General features: G+C 44.1%; 1 protein-coding gene across 4 annotated transcripts in view; it reads left to right on the top strand.

Annotated features, from left to right (window-relative positions):
- The first annotated feature begins 901 nt into the window (after positions 1–901).
- Positions 902–13643, top strand: part of RBM45 (RNA binding motif protein 45) — a 31070-nt gene continuing 18328 nt past the window's right edge. The window contains exons 1-6 of one of the 4 annotated variants that reach the window (XM_030580128.1): positions 902–1520; positions 7790–7912; positions 8051–8177; positions 9828–9959; positions 10286–10465; positions 11510–11639. In XM_030580128.1, coding sequence (XP_030435988.1) covers positions 1242–1520; positions 7790–7912; positions 8051–8177; positions 9828–9959; positions 10286–10465; positions 11510–11639 — 971 coding nt within the window. In that variant the 5' untranslated portion in view covers positions 902–1241. Of the gene's footprint in view, positions 1521–5596; positions 5646–7789; positions 7913–8050; positions 8178–9827; positions 9960–10285; positions 10466–11509; positions 11640–13643 lie in introns of those variants that run through there. The other 3 variants (XM_030580127.1, XM_030580126.1, XM_030580129.1) reach the window with 3 other exon arrangements.

Raw genomic sequence — 13643 nt, 5'->3', positions numbered from 1 at the left:
AAAATTTGCAGATGATATAAAGATTGGAAGAGAGGTAAATGATGACAGGGCAGTCATACAGAGTGATCTATATTGTTTGGTAGGCTGTGCCCATTCAAACAAAATGTGCTTAAGAAGGCTAGATACCTAACCCATAAATTTCAATAGGACTTAGGCACCTAACCTGCTCAAATGCTTCTGAAAATAATTTTAGAAGCTAGATCCACATAGGGATTTAGGTGCCTGTTTGCTACTTTATGTGCCCAAATAAAAAACTGAGATCCTCAAAATCCCCACCGAGCTGCCCCTAACCCTGTAGATGCCTAAATTCCCCGGGGGGCCTAACTTTCTGCTGGTGAGCATACACAAAGCCACCTTAGTCCTGAGGCCAAGCTCCTGCCTAAAGCCTGGTGGGATCCTCCAGGTGGATGATCCCCCCCTTCTCTCACATACAATCTACCTATCAGATTGGGCCCTGAGGCTTTGTAAAAGTGCTTTGAGATCTACTGCTAAAAAGCACCACTTAGATGAGTGTTTAATATTAAATAATACATTAAATAACACAACATTCATCTACACAATGTTAACCAAGGTAAATGATGGTGTGCTAAGAATAAGCCATAAAAACATGTTTAAATAAATACATGGAGTGAAATATGTGCAGTGGATTACAGAAAATGAAGCACCATTCAGGCACTCAGAACAGCAGCTAGGACACATCTGGGAGCTGCTCTGAGACTCAGTGCAGACATTTTACACCTACAGAAACTCACACTTCTTTTAACCACCAAAAACCACATATGAAAATGTTTAGGAGGGCAGATGTGTAAATTTTTTTAACTGAAGCACATCTCCTTTGGCAGGTCAATACATTGTATCAGGGAAAGGGGTGGTGAGATGGACTATCCAGCAGTTATGCAACCCCTGTGCCACCCACAACCTGTTTTGGCGACTCGCTCATCCCGCGTTACCCGGCCTGGCCTCCGCCGCTGCCTGGCAGCGCATCTCCCCCTTGCCTAACGCCGGCTCCTGCCCCGCCCCGTGCAGCGCGAAACAAGCCCACGGACAGGTTTGGCCCTTGCTCAAGCTCCGTCCGCGCTCACAGCAGGGAATAACTTTCTGAGGGCACAGTGTGGGCAGCAGGCGGCTACAGCAGCGGTTAGCGCGCAGGCGCAGTAACACCCAGGCGCTGGGAAGGACGCCGTTGCTGGCAGGCCCGGCGCTGAAGGCTCCGGACTAGTCTCGGGGCGGGCGGTTTAGCCATGGAGGAGGGCGGCGGGTTCCGTCTGTCAGCCGAGTGCCTGGACGAGCCCCCCAACAGCCGCGTGTTCCTGGTGCTGGGGAAGGACACGGGGGAGGCGCTGATCCGGGAGCGCTTCGCCCCGTTCGGGGAGATCCAGGACATCTGGCTGGTGCGGGACAAGCGCACCCACGAGTCCCGCGGCATCGCCTTCGTCAAGTTCGCCCGCAGCTCGCAGGCCTGCCGGGCCATGGAGGAGATGCACGGCCGCAGCCTGGCGCCCGACACCAAGCCCATCAAGGTACCCGCCCTGCGCGGCCCGATTGCCGCCCGCCGCGGAGCCGCTTCCCCGCGGCGCAGGCTGGTCCTGGGCGCAGGTGGTGGCGGGGGCAGCGGATTCCTCCCCTTCGTGGCCTGAGTGAGTCGGCGGGGCCTCGCCCAGCCCCGCGGTGCGGGCTGCAGGACTCGTCTGATCGGGCTGTGGGGGTGACGAGAGCCTCCACCCGCCACTGCCTCTCCCCTCCTGCCGGTCCCAGCGCAGAGCCGGGCGCCACAGCATGGTGCGGAAAGGGATCAGTCACCTCGGCCTTGACCCAGCTGTGCCTCCTTCCCCCACCGCCAGGCATAGTCTCTGCTGTGGGGAGCGAGATGCTTTAGTTAAACGCCCCGCAGAAACTCACACTTTACTCTGCATCCCCTCATCTCCAGAACGGGAGACAAAACCCACTTGATACAGCCACATTTATAGGTGGGCAGCAGCTTTCCCTTGTTTGTGTGAGTTTTCCCCAGGAGGGGTAGAGAAACCTTTAGATAAAGGGAACTGTGATCATAAAACCACAACAGGAGGCTTAGGGGAAGATATAGTCCCTGGAACTAGTATTTACTCCAGGGATCGGCAACCTTTGGCACGTTTGTTTACCTGCCGCATCCACAGGTTCGTCCGATCGTGGCTCTCACTGGCCGCAGTTTGCTATCCCAGGCCAATGGGGGCTGCGGGAAGTGGCGCAGGCTGAGGGATGTGTTCGCCGCTGCTTCCCGCCATCCTCATTGGCCTGGAACGGTGAACCGCGATTGGCCCAACCTGTGGATGTGGCAGGTAAACAAAGCGGCCTGGACCACCAAGATGCTTACCGTGGCGGTCCGCGTGCCAAAGGTTGCCAATCCCTAATTTACTCTTTAACATACTAGATTTTAGGGTGTTACAGAAGCTCTTCTCCTTCAAAAATGTGTAAAGATTCATGGGATTGATACAAATGAATAATAACAGAAGGTATTTTTTAAAGCTCTTCTAAGGCAATATGCACAGTTTTTGTCAAAGTAATTTTCATATTTTTATCTATGAGAGTCAGTAATGACTTGCTATTGATGACCACTTTCAGTTTCTTGAATTGTTTTACTGTTGTTTAAATGATGAGATGAGGTAAATGAGCCTAAACAATGAGAAAAGTGGTAACATTTTTTGTGTGACAGGATGTCATCAAGTGAGGAAGGATAATCTTTTAACAGCACACATGATTGAGGCCTGGTCTACACTAAAAAGTTAAGTCGAAGGAAGCACCTTAAGTCGACCTGTTAATGTATGTGTCTACACTACCAGGTCCTTTACGCCGACCTAAGTCGCATTTAATGTCAACTTCTGTAATCCACCTCTGTGAGAAGCAAAGCATTTAATTTGATTTTCAAGGGTCGACTGCGAGATAGTGCTGTCGCAACATTTTGTAATTTGACTTAATTGGCCTCCAGGTGGTGTCCCACAGTGCTCATCTGTGGCCTCTCTGGAGATCATTGTCAACTCTGCTGCACTGCAACCAGATACACAGAAAGCAGCTCCTTCCTTGCTAAAGCCAGGAAATTTTTGATTTCCCATTTCCTGTTTGATCAGCATTGGGAGCATGCTAGCTTGAGCACAGCTGATCATGGAGACTACATGCCCCAAACATGCTCCAGCCTGGTCTGCACTGGAGGTGGTGGATCTCATCACTGTGTGGGGAGATGAGTCTGTGCAGGCAGAGCTCTGATCCACCGGAAGAAACGCTGACATCTATGCAAAGATCACTCATGGAATGGGGGAGAAGGGCTACATGAGGGATCACAGCAGTGCTGTGTGAAAATAAAAGAACTTTGCCAAGCGTACCAGAGGGCAAGGGAGGCGAATAGTTGTTCTAGTGCTGAACCCACACATGCTGATTCTACAACAAACTGCATGCAATTCTTGAGGGTGACCCTACCAGCACCCACAAGCAACATGGACACTTCACAGGTATGTGAGTCTAGGGACAACAAGGAAAACAATATGGTGGAGGAGGAGAATGGGAGACAGGCGAGCGGTGGATCCACTCTCCCTGAGAGCCAGGAAATATTTTTCGATCCTGGAGCACTGTTGGGTTGCAGGACATCACGATGGCCGACTGTGATGCTGGGAAAGGTACCCCTGATGAGTGTACAGTTACAATCAAAGTCCAGTTAAACTTTAGCAGGCACACACATTTGGTAGTATGGCATGTTTATTGTGAAGAAAAAGCAAGGTGCTGTGGTTCTCTGCTTACCAGAGGCCGCTCCAGCTACACAGAGGGTGGCCCCTGGAAAAGACAGTTTACGTGGACTTGGATAGCCTGGGAACCCTCCGTGGATATCTCTAGGAAACTTTCATGGAGGTACTCTGCAATCCTTTGCAGAAGGTTTCTGGGCAGGGCAGTCTTATTTCTTCTACCATAGTATGACACTTTCCCACGTAACTCCTGAATTAATTCTGCTGGCATCATGGCAGCATAAGGACCGAGTCTATACCCATACACTCGAAGCATTGCCTTCCTTTCCGCCTCTGTTACTCTCAGGAGATTGATACCACATAGGGTTGCCTAGGGGAGATTCTGTAATTTGGGAGTGAAAATATCCATCCCGTGTGGTGTGTCCCCCCCACTCCTTCCCATTCGTAGTTTCCTGTGGTACTATGGGGAAGGGCCATTGTTTGACTAGCTACCTCTGCTCCTGACATGAGCCTGCCATAAACTTCATTAGAAGTGCAGTCATCCATGACCTGGGGGAGGAGGGGGTTACTCACCATGGATGGAGCAGCAGAATGACACAGTGGACAGTTATGAATTCTGATTGTTATGGCTTGAACCTAGTGTAATAAGGGTTTTGGTTTGTTTTTAAATGAAAACGGCCTTGATATGTAAACATTTTATTCATGGACAATGGCTCCTTTTTTTTCCCCATGACAGCTGGAAATGTGTCCTTTGGCGTGTCATCAACACCTGAAAGCAGACTTTTGCTGATTAGAAGGAGAAAGAGAACGCAGGAGGACATATTCACCAAAATAATGAACGCCTCTGGGACAGCTGACACAGAGCTGTGAGCGTGGAGGATTTCACTGTCTGAGACCTGGACGTTGAGAGCAGGAAAGCTTCCAGTGAGGAAGAGCGTGCGGTGCAGGATGAAATGCTTCAGATTAAGTGGGACCAAGCAGACATGTTGAGGCATTTAGTTGAACAGCAGGAACAGAAGCAGGAGGGTAGAGTCCCTCTGCAGACCCTGGTGGACAACCAGCCAGCATCTCTTGGTGCAGAATCACCCTCCTCCATGCGTTCCATGAGACGTGGGAGAAAAGTCCATTATCCCTTTCACTTAACTCCGGGAGAGGGTACAAGGAACAGAAGGCACTCATTCACAGACGTTTGAGGGTCTGGAATACAGTGTTATGTTACTCAGCTGAAAATGTTTCTCCCGTTCCAACTTTATAACCCATTTTCCCCAAGATTACGTTCTTTTCTCTTCTCCCTCTTTACTTGTGTTAGTTAAATAAAGTAAATGGATTCGAGAAATAAATATTTTTATTGAGTAGAAGCAGTGGGCTTGGGCAGTGGGTTGGCTTTACAGGAACAGTGATACATTCCAGGTGAAGATTTGAGAAAGCACAATGCAAACAAGCAGCTCACATTACTGTAACTCATTACTGAAACAGTTTTTCAAAGCCTCGCGGATGCATAGCACTGCTTGCTGTGCTTTTCTTATTGCCCTGGTGTCTGGCTGCTCAAAAATGGCTGCCATGCAATCTGCCTCAACTGCCCACCCCTGTGGAAAATTTCCCCTCTTTTTTTTCCACCAATGATATGGAGCACACAGCAGGCAGCTATAACCATGGGGATGTTCTCTTCAATAAGGCCCAACCTTGTTGTTAAACTTCTCCAGTGCCCTTTCAGATGACCAAAGGCACATTCAACCACCATTCTGCACTTGCTAAACCTATAGTTGAACCGTTCCTTACTGCTGTCCAGATGGCCGGTGTATGGCTTCGTGAGCCATAGGAGCAGGCTGGGCCACCCAGGGTAACTATAGGCATCTCAACATCATCAATGTTCATTTTGTGGTCTAGAAAGAAAGTCCCGGATTGCAGCTTTTTGAACAGACCCAAGTTCCTAAAGATGTGCGTGATGCCGGTGAAATGCCCCCTGTGATCCAACAGCGCTTGTAACACAATTGAAAAGTATCTCTTTCAGTTTATGTACTCTTTGGCAAGGTGGTGTAGTGCCAAGATGGGGATATGCGTGCCATCTGTCGCCCCACTCCAATTAGGGAACCCCATCATGGCAAAACCATCCACTATGTCCTGCACATTTCCCAGAGTCACTGCCCTTTGTAGCAGAAGTCGATTAATGGCCCTGCACACTTGGAGCACAGCAGCTCCCATGGTTGATTTACCTACTCTAAATTGATTCCCTACTGACTGGTAACTGTCTGGCATTGCAAGCTTCCAAATAGCGATCGCCACTCGCTTCTCCACTGTCAGAGCAGCTCTCATTTTGTGTTGTTGAACTGTAGGGCAGGGGAAAGCTGTCCATGAAGTTCCTGGAAGGTGGCCTTCTGCATTCAAAAGTTCTTCAGCCACAGCCATACCTGCAAAAGGATGCAGTCCCGCTAGTCAGTGCTTGCTTCACAGGACCAGAAATGGCACTCAACAGAGTGCAGCTGCTCTGTGACTTCCAGCAGCAACTGTGAATTGTCTTTTTTTCAATGGCTTGCAGCAGGGCTGCATGCAGGACATTGCTATGTTCTGCATGGTGGACCCTACTTTGGCTCTAGAAATACTGCAGGAGAAGGCACGAGGTGTTTGAGATGCTCACAGCAAGAGTGCACAGCTGAGCAGGCTCCATGCTTCTGGGGTTATGGTGTATGCGTGGCGGTTTTAAGACATGAAAACCACTGAGGGGTTTGCCATTGATATGAGGGAAGGAGCACAGTGCATCCTGGGGTGCCAACGCAATGTTCCCATTCTCCCTTGCAGCAATGTTTTGGTCCCATGAGGCATTGCACAAACTTTCCAAAACACACTGTGGCAAGTGGCACTTTGGGATAGCTACGTGTGATGCACTGCTTTGTGCATTGATGCAGGCACTGCTAGTGAGGACGCACTTCATTGAGACAATGAACATGGTGTGGACACATACAATCAACTTAATTAATTTGAAGGCTGAAGGTCAAATTAGATAAAGTTGAAGTAATTTTGTAGTGTAGACAAGCCTTGAGAGTTAAAAGCTTAGGACTCTATTCTTTATTCTGCCACAGGCTGTGTGGCCTTAGGCAGGTCATTTAACAGCTTTAATTGAGATTCCCCATCTCTAAAGTGAGCTTACTTTCCAACTAGCTTTTGTGTGCCTTGTAATCCACTGAAGAGAGGTGCAGTATACATGAAAAGTAGTATTATGAGTATAATTATAACTATGAGAATTTAGGTCTTGACCTGTTCTGAGCCCCACATAAGTGGATTCCCATTCAAGTTAGTACACACTGCAGTGTCAGGGCCTTAGTATGCTACTTGTTAGATTTTTTTTTTTTTTCCTTTAGGACCTGAGAATGGCCATATTGGGTAAGATCCTTTTACCCATCTGATCTATCTAGCCCAGTATCCTGTCTTCCAACAGTGGCCAATGCATGGTGTTTCAGAGGGAACGAACAGAGCAGGCAGTCATCAAGTGATCCATGTTGTTTGTTTTTTAAACAAAAAGGCTACAATCATGGATCTGCTATGAAGTAGTCCATCCTTTTGCTACAGTGTACATCAGTGCATTCTTAAAGAGCCAGCTGTGCCAGCATTAATGCTGCTAATAGAGGCCAGCCTAGGTATTCATGTCCTTCCCCCTCCACCTTCTGTAGGTGCTTTTTCAAGATTTCCTGCCCTCCCAGGTCTTGTGAAGGAGGCAGGGTAGCCAGACAACACTGGTGCAACTTATTGACCAGCCAGTTACACTGCTTCCAACTGCTTAACTTGTGACAGGCTTTTGGAAGATGGGTTATAATAGCTGAAGAATGAACCATAATTCTTCACGTGGGAGCATATGAGCTGGTCTCTCATCTGGATCCCTGATTGTGTACAGATGTACATGTTTGCAGCAGGCAGGTCTTTTGTCAGAGTGCATCTACAGTGAAAGGCAACCTTTTTCTTTTTTGCCACGGTAGTAGTCAAAGAATGCAAATATAAGCGCAAAGCTATTTGAAGACATTATTTTTCCTGACTATTCTTGTATATTTACACTTTTCTCAAGTAATTAAACTTGTGTTTAACTCTGCTAGGTGTTCATTGCCCAGTCCAGAGCTTCTGGAAGCCACCGAGATGTTGAAGATGAAGAGCTTACACGCATCTTTGTTATGATACCGAAGTCCTATACAGAGGAAGATCTGAGGAATAAGTTTAAGGTACTGGTTGAGTTTTAATTATTCATTACATCCAACTGCATTTTCTCAGGTTATTTTTGACAGTAGATTTAAATGTAAAATTTTATGAACTTCAGAAATGTTGGATAAAATTGTTTTTACAATTTTTAAATCTCCTAGGTGTTTGGAGACATTGAATATTGTAGCATTATTAAGAAGAAGACCACAGGAGAAAGTAAAGGTTTGGGCTATGTGAGGTATTTAAAACCATCCCAAGCTGCCCTGGCAATAGAAGAGTGTGATCGAAGTAAGAATGTGACTGATTTCCCCCACCCCCACTCATTTATTATGAGAAACTGTTAACTCAGTATAGGTCCAAGTATGGCACCCTCTGGCTTCGGTTTTATTAGCAGCAAAATTATTTATGGTGTAAATGCATTGGTGGCCACAGGTTGCAGAACCAAGTACTGTAAACAGTGCATGTAGGTAGTCCCATTAAGTTCTATGGGACTAGTCACCTGTGAAAGTACTTGCAGGATCAAGGTCTTAGATTTAAAGTAATAACAGTTAAAGGGCTTTGGGAATGAACTGCAGTGACTTCTGTTCATGTAAAATAGCCTGACTGTAGTGCAGCACATACATGTACATGTATACACACACACATTTTTTATGCAGATGAGCTTCTATGAAGTTCTCAAGGGATGCTCAAAATAAAAGGAATATATAATAATGCACAAACACAACAGTAAAATATATTGTGACTACAGCTATTTAAACAAAATTGCATTTTATATTAATAATACCATGTTTCACTATTTTCAGAATATAGTACACTTAGTCTTATGATTTAATATTTGTTGCAGTTAAAGTTGTTGTCTAGTGCTTAGAGCACAGGATTAACAGAACTGGAATTCCTGTGATGTTGGCATTTCATTTAACCTCTCATGCCCTAGTTTCTCTCTCTGTAAAATGGAATAATAAAATACACCTTTCTGTAGTGCTTCATGCTCCTCAGATGATCTGTGATGTTTTTCTTTTTGTCCTTTTACACACACAGCCAAGAGGAAACATCAATATTCTGCATAAAGCCTTATTGAATATATTAGATGATCAGTAGTGCTGACATGGTTACTGTGGTTTCAGTAAAGAATGTTCTTCAAATCTTCCTATATGGGCCTTCAAAAAGCCAGAGAACAAATTTGCAAACAAATTAGTATAAACAAGGTGTGGTAAAGTTTTTAGTTCTGAGAGAGTTGTGGTGGAGAGTTAACAGTTAAAACCAGTATCTAAAAGCTGTATAATACTTTATAAAGATGTGCTCAAAACAGTGGACTGATATGTTTTTAATACAATGAAATAAATGAATTGTGTAGTCTTGGACTATGTAGTGCCCAATTAATCACAAATATCAATTAAGCACCTATTTTTTATCATTCTCTTAAATATCTTATTCCTAACTAAAATTAGGACACACGAACACTTCATTTAATGAGAATTAAGGTTATATCAGCACACAAGTATATCGGCCTCTTAACAAATGTAGTATTTTTCTTTAAAACCGGGTCCATGAGGCCAGAATGAAATGAGTTAGATGGTCTGAGACCAAACCAAATAGCTTACACAGGTGGAGTGCCTAATTCAGCACAGGTCTTGGTAGGCAAAGGTAGACTGAAGCTGCATAGATGTCCAGCTACTTCTTGCCTCTCTGTCAAGTATTTCCAAGATGATCTTTGAGTACTGTACTTCTGAATGGGATAGAAAATGGGTTATATTGCTTCCAATCTTCTAATTGTATCAGTCTTCATGAGTGATAGAATAGTTGTTGTTTTTTTAAAGAAACGGTAACTGATTTTTCTGTCTGTAATGTTTTTCAATACAATGCTTAAAGAACATTTTCTAGTCATAGATGTTTGAAAAATACATGATGAAATTTGAAATATGTGGTTACTTGTTCCAGGTTACAGGGCCATTTTGGCTGAACCTAAAAACAAGCCATCTGAATCCTCTGAGCGTGAATATTACAGTAGTAGCAGTAGTATGAGGCAGGAGCCAATGGGGCATGAGCTTAGAGGGAGTGTGTTTCCCTTTGGTAAGTATTAACTTCACATTAACAGTGACTGGTAATTCTGGATAAGTTCACACAGAAACTGGAAAGAGTATTATGGAAATAGAGGTATATTCAGAGAGAGGCAAAATGGAGATGCATATAAATAGTAGGTCCAGGTTTTTGGTTGTTGGTTCTAACTCAGACACTTATTTTCGATATTGTTCAGGGGGTTTTTACATTTGACCTTTGCACTGGTTGTCTGAAATAAATATGACTTAGGTCCTAGAAACATTTTAGAAAAATGTTATTGAAATGGTCAAGGTTCAGTAGGATAGTGACATGTAATGTGTCTTGCTTTGGTTCTTGAGAAGGGCAGCCAGAATTTGGTAGTCTTGAAAAGAGTCAGACCAGAGTTCGAGAATCCGTTTCAAAACGCCTGTCAGTGGTATCACGACTCCCCTTCGTACAAGAGCAGCTGTTCTTCCTCTTTGATCTAGTCCCAGGACTGGAGTATTGTGATGTTCAGCGAGATCCACATACTAACCATGGTAAATAACAAAACAAAAAGAACATCTGTCTTTCTATTGTTTTGATTCTAAAATATTTTATCTTCCCTTCCTCTTCCTTCTCAATACAGAAAGATGTAGCCCTTTGGTAGTGGAAGATACATAAATTTGGTCTTGCACGCTGTTCTTCTACTCCACATCTCCTCTGAACAGACCTATTAGACTGAACAGTTACATCCTATCCCTAACTAGATCCCTGAGAGGTCCTAATATTTACAAAGCTTGGTCCCACAGCATCTCTACATTTCATTTGCTCAGAAGTCAAAAATCAAATGAAAGCTGTTTCTTAATAGATTCTGCATCAGATGTGATGTTATCAAAGATGAGTAGGATTTCTGTTAAGGAAAAAGACCATGCATTTGCTTTGTTGAATTCTCATCATGCCCTCAAAGTAATGTATGGATTCCATCTTAAAATAAGGTTTTACAATTTTAAGCCTGTTAGCTAGCCCCGCAGAGCCAGTATAGCTATGGGAGAACAAGCTGGATTATATTATCATCAGTAGTATTGTTAACTAAATTGCTGGTACCGAATTATTAGTGTTGATGATGCATGATCCAAAAGAACATAGTGGCTTAAATTGCTGGTTACAGGAACTACCTCCTGCTTTTAAGCTGACAAATTTGATATGGAAATCATTGATACAACAAACAGGAACCCTACATTTTAAACACTTATTTCAGAGAAAGCTACACTTAAAAAGGAAAAATATTTGTGTACACATTAGTGGTTACAAATATCTGTTAACTTTTGGAGGTTTTTTTTATAGGCATTCTATAAAGGCAGTAATATCAGATGATTTTCAGGTTCAGCTGTAAAGATTTGTTCAGTCACCCAGTTTTTGGATTTTGCTAAAGATGAGTTGGATGATGAAGTAAAAAGACTTCATTGTATTAGAGTGGATATGACTAATTTGGTGTTGTACCCTGCTATGTTGTTTGAGTACTCTTTGTTCTTAGTAGTGCTTTTGAGGATTTCAACTTGTACACTTTCTACATTATCTTGGTATGTTTCATCCATCTTTAGGGCATGCTGTGATTCAGTATACTACTGCAGCATCAGCTATATATGCCAAATACAAGCTACATGGTTTTGAATATCCTCCTGGAAATCGTCTAGGTGTAACTTTCCTTGAAGATGGGAGCGACGGACTGGAGTAAGTACCAACCCACATAGGTGAAAAGCTGTAATTCTGTGTTCTGGAGAGCAATGTTTCTCTTTGAAAAATTGTTACAAAGGCAAGGGGAAAAGGAAAAATCAAGAAAATGAAACCTACCATTGTACAACTTTGTTTCTATAGTGGATGCTTCTGAAATGTAAGATATTTCAGGGTGCTATGGTGTGCACTCACCACTACAGTGCCTCCTGGTATCAGGGGGCAAAGTTACAGGAATCTTTGTCTCCTATGTCCCTTTCTGGTCATAGAACCATAGAATATCAGGGTTGGAAGGGACCTCAGGAGGTCATCTAGTCCATCCTCATGCTCAAAGCAGGACCAATCCCCAGACAGACTTTTTACCCCAGTTCCCTAAATCGCCCCCTCAAGGATTGAATTCACAGCCCTGGGTTTAGCAGGCCAATGCTCAAACCACTGAGCTATCCCTCTCCCCCTCTGCTTTGTTCACTGTGACGGGTTGGGTCACAGAGACCACCTTGGGACTGCCACCTGATGTGCTGAGACTACCTCTGAGCCCATTTTCTCGGCCAGTTTGGGCCTTCAGAATCCTGCTTTGTCGAGCCAGACACACCAGTCTGCTCCAACACAGACCCAAGGTCTGAACCACGTGCCTCAAAGCTGCAGACTTAACTGAAAACAGCTTAAGAAGTGCTCCTGTCTCTAGCACCCAGACACCCAGCTCCCAATGGGATCCGAACCCCAAATAGATCTGCTTTACTCTGTATAAAGCTTATACAGAATAAACTCATAAATTGTCTGCCCTCTGTAACACTCATAGAGAGAGATACCTGGGAGAGCAAGCAGCTGTGCATTACTCACTAACTCTGGGTTCAGTAATAAGCAAAAGTGATTTTATTAAATATAAAAAGTAGGATTTAAGTGGTTCCAAGTAATAACAGACAGTACAGAGAAAGTTACCAAGCAAAATAAAACAAACATGCAAGTCTAAGCCTAATACATTAAGAAACTGATTGCAGATAAAATCTCACCCTCAGAGATGTTCTAATAAGCTTCTTTCACAGACTGGACGCCTTCCTAGTCTGGGCCCAATCCTTTCCCCTGGGACAGTCCTTTTCCAGCTCAGGTGGTAGCTAGGGATTTCTCATGACTGAATCTCCTTTGTTCTGTTCCATTCCCTTATATAGCTTTGGCACAGGGCGAGAATCTTTCGTCTTTCTGGGTCCCCACCCCTCCTTCTAAATGGAATAGCCCCAGGTTTTAGATGGATTCCAGTACGGGTGATATGGTCACATGTCCTGTGAGACCCCAAGCCTTCATTCTTCCAGGCCTGACTCACAGGAAGGCTTGCAAGTAAACAGAGTTATTTACACCAATTGTCCAAGTTGATGGGAGCCATCAAGATTTCAAACCACCATTAATGGCCCACACTTTGCTTAATTACAAAAATACAATTTTTGCTCAGTTAAGTGATGGGGTAGCTATCTTTGCTCAAATTCTTCCAGGAGACTTTTGGCCAAACCTGGGAGGGCAATGATTTAATACTCTTGATATTTATAAGCTTTAAAAAAGTAGAATAAAAATTGTTTATGTATCATAAGGACCTCAGAGTTATATTTCATATTTCTAGTTTCAGGTACAAGAATGATACATTTGTACAAATAGGATGACCACACTCAGTAGATTATAAACTTTGTAATGATACCTTACAAGAGACCTTTTGCATGAAGCATATTCCAGTTACATTATTTTCATGCTCATTTGCATATTTTTATAAAATACTATGGAGTGCAATGTCACATGCACAACTCAGCCCTCCAGAAGTCCAATCCCTTTTGGGCAGCTAAAGCTCAAACTAATGTCCAAAAACACTCTCAATCAATCTGCCCTTCTTCTGGGCTGTGTCTACTGTCTCTTCCTTAGTTACTGTGGAGTTTTCTCTCCAGATTTGGCCATGAGCACTGGCCCCTCAAAGTGTCGCCTTGAGGTAGACAAGGAAGGTGGGGTAAATATTTCTTTGAGGTG

The sequence above is a fragment of the Gopherus evgoodei genome, chromosome 11, assembly GCF_007399415.2.
Source record: "Gopherus evgoodei ecotype Sinaloan lineage chromosome 11, rGopEvg1_v1.p, whole genome shotgun sequence".
Lineage (NCBI taxonomy): Eukaryota > Metazoa > Chordata > Testudines > Testudinidae > Gopherus > Gopherus evgoodei.
Note: the sequence above shows the minus strand (reverse complement) of the source record. Positions and strands in the feature narration are given on the sequence as shown.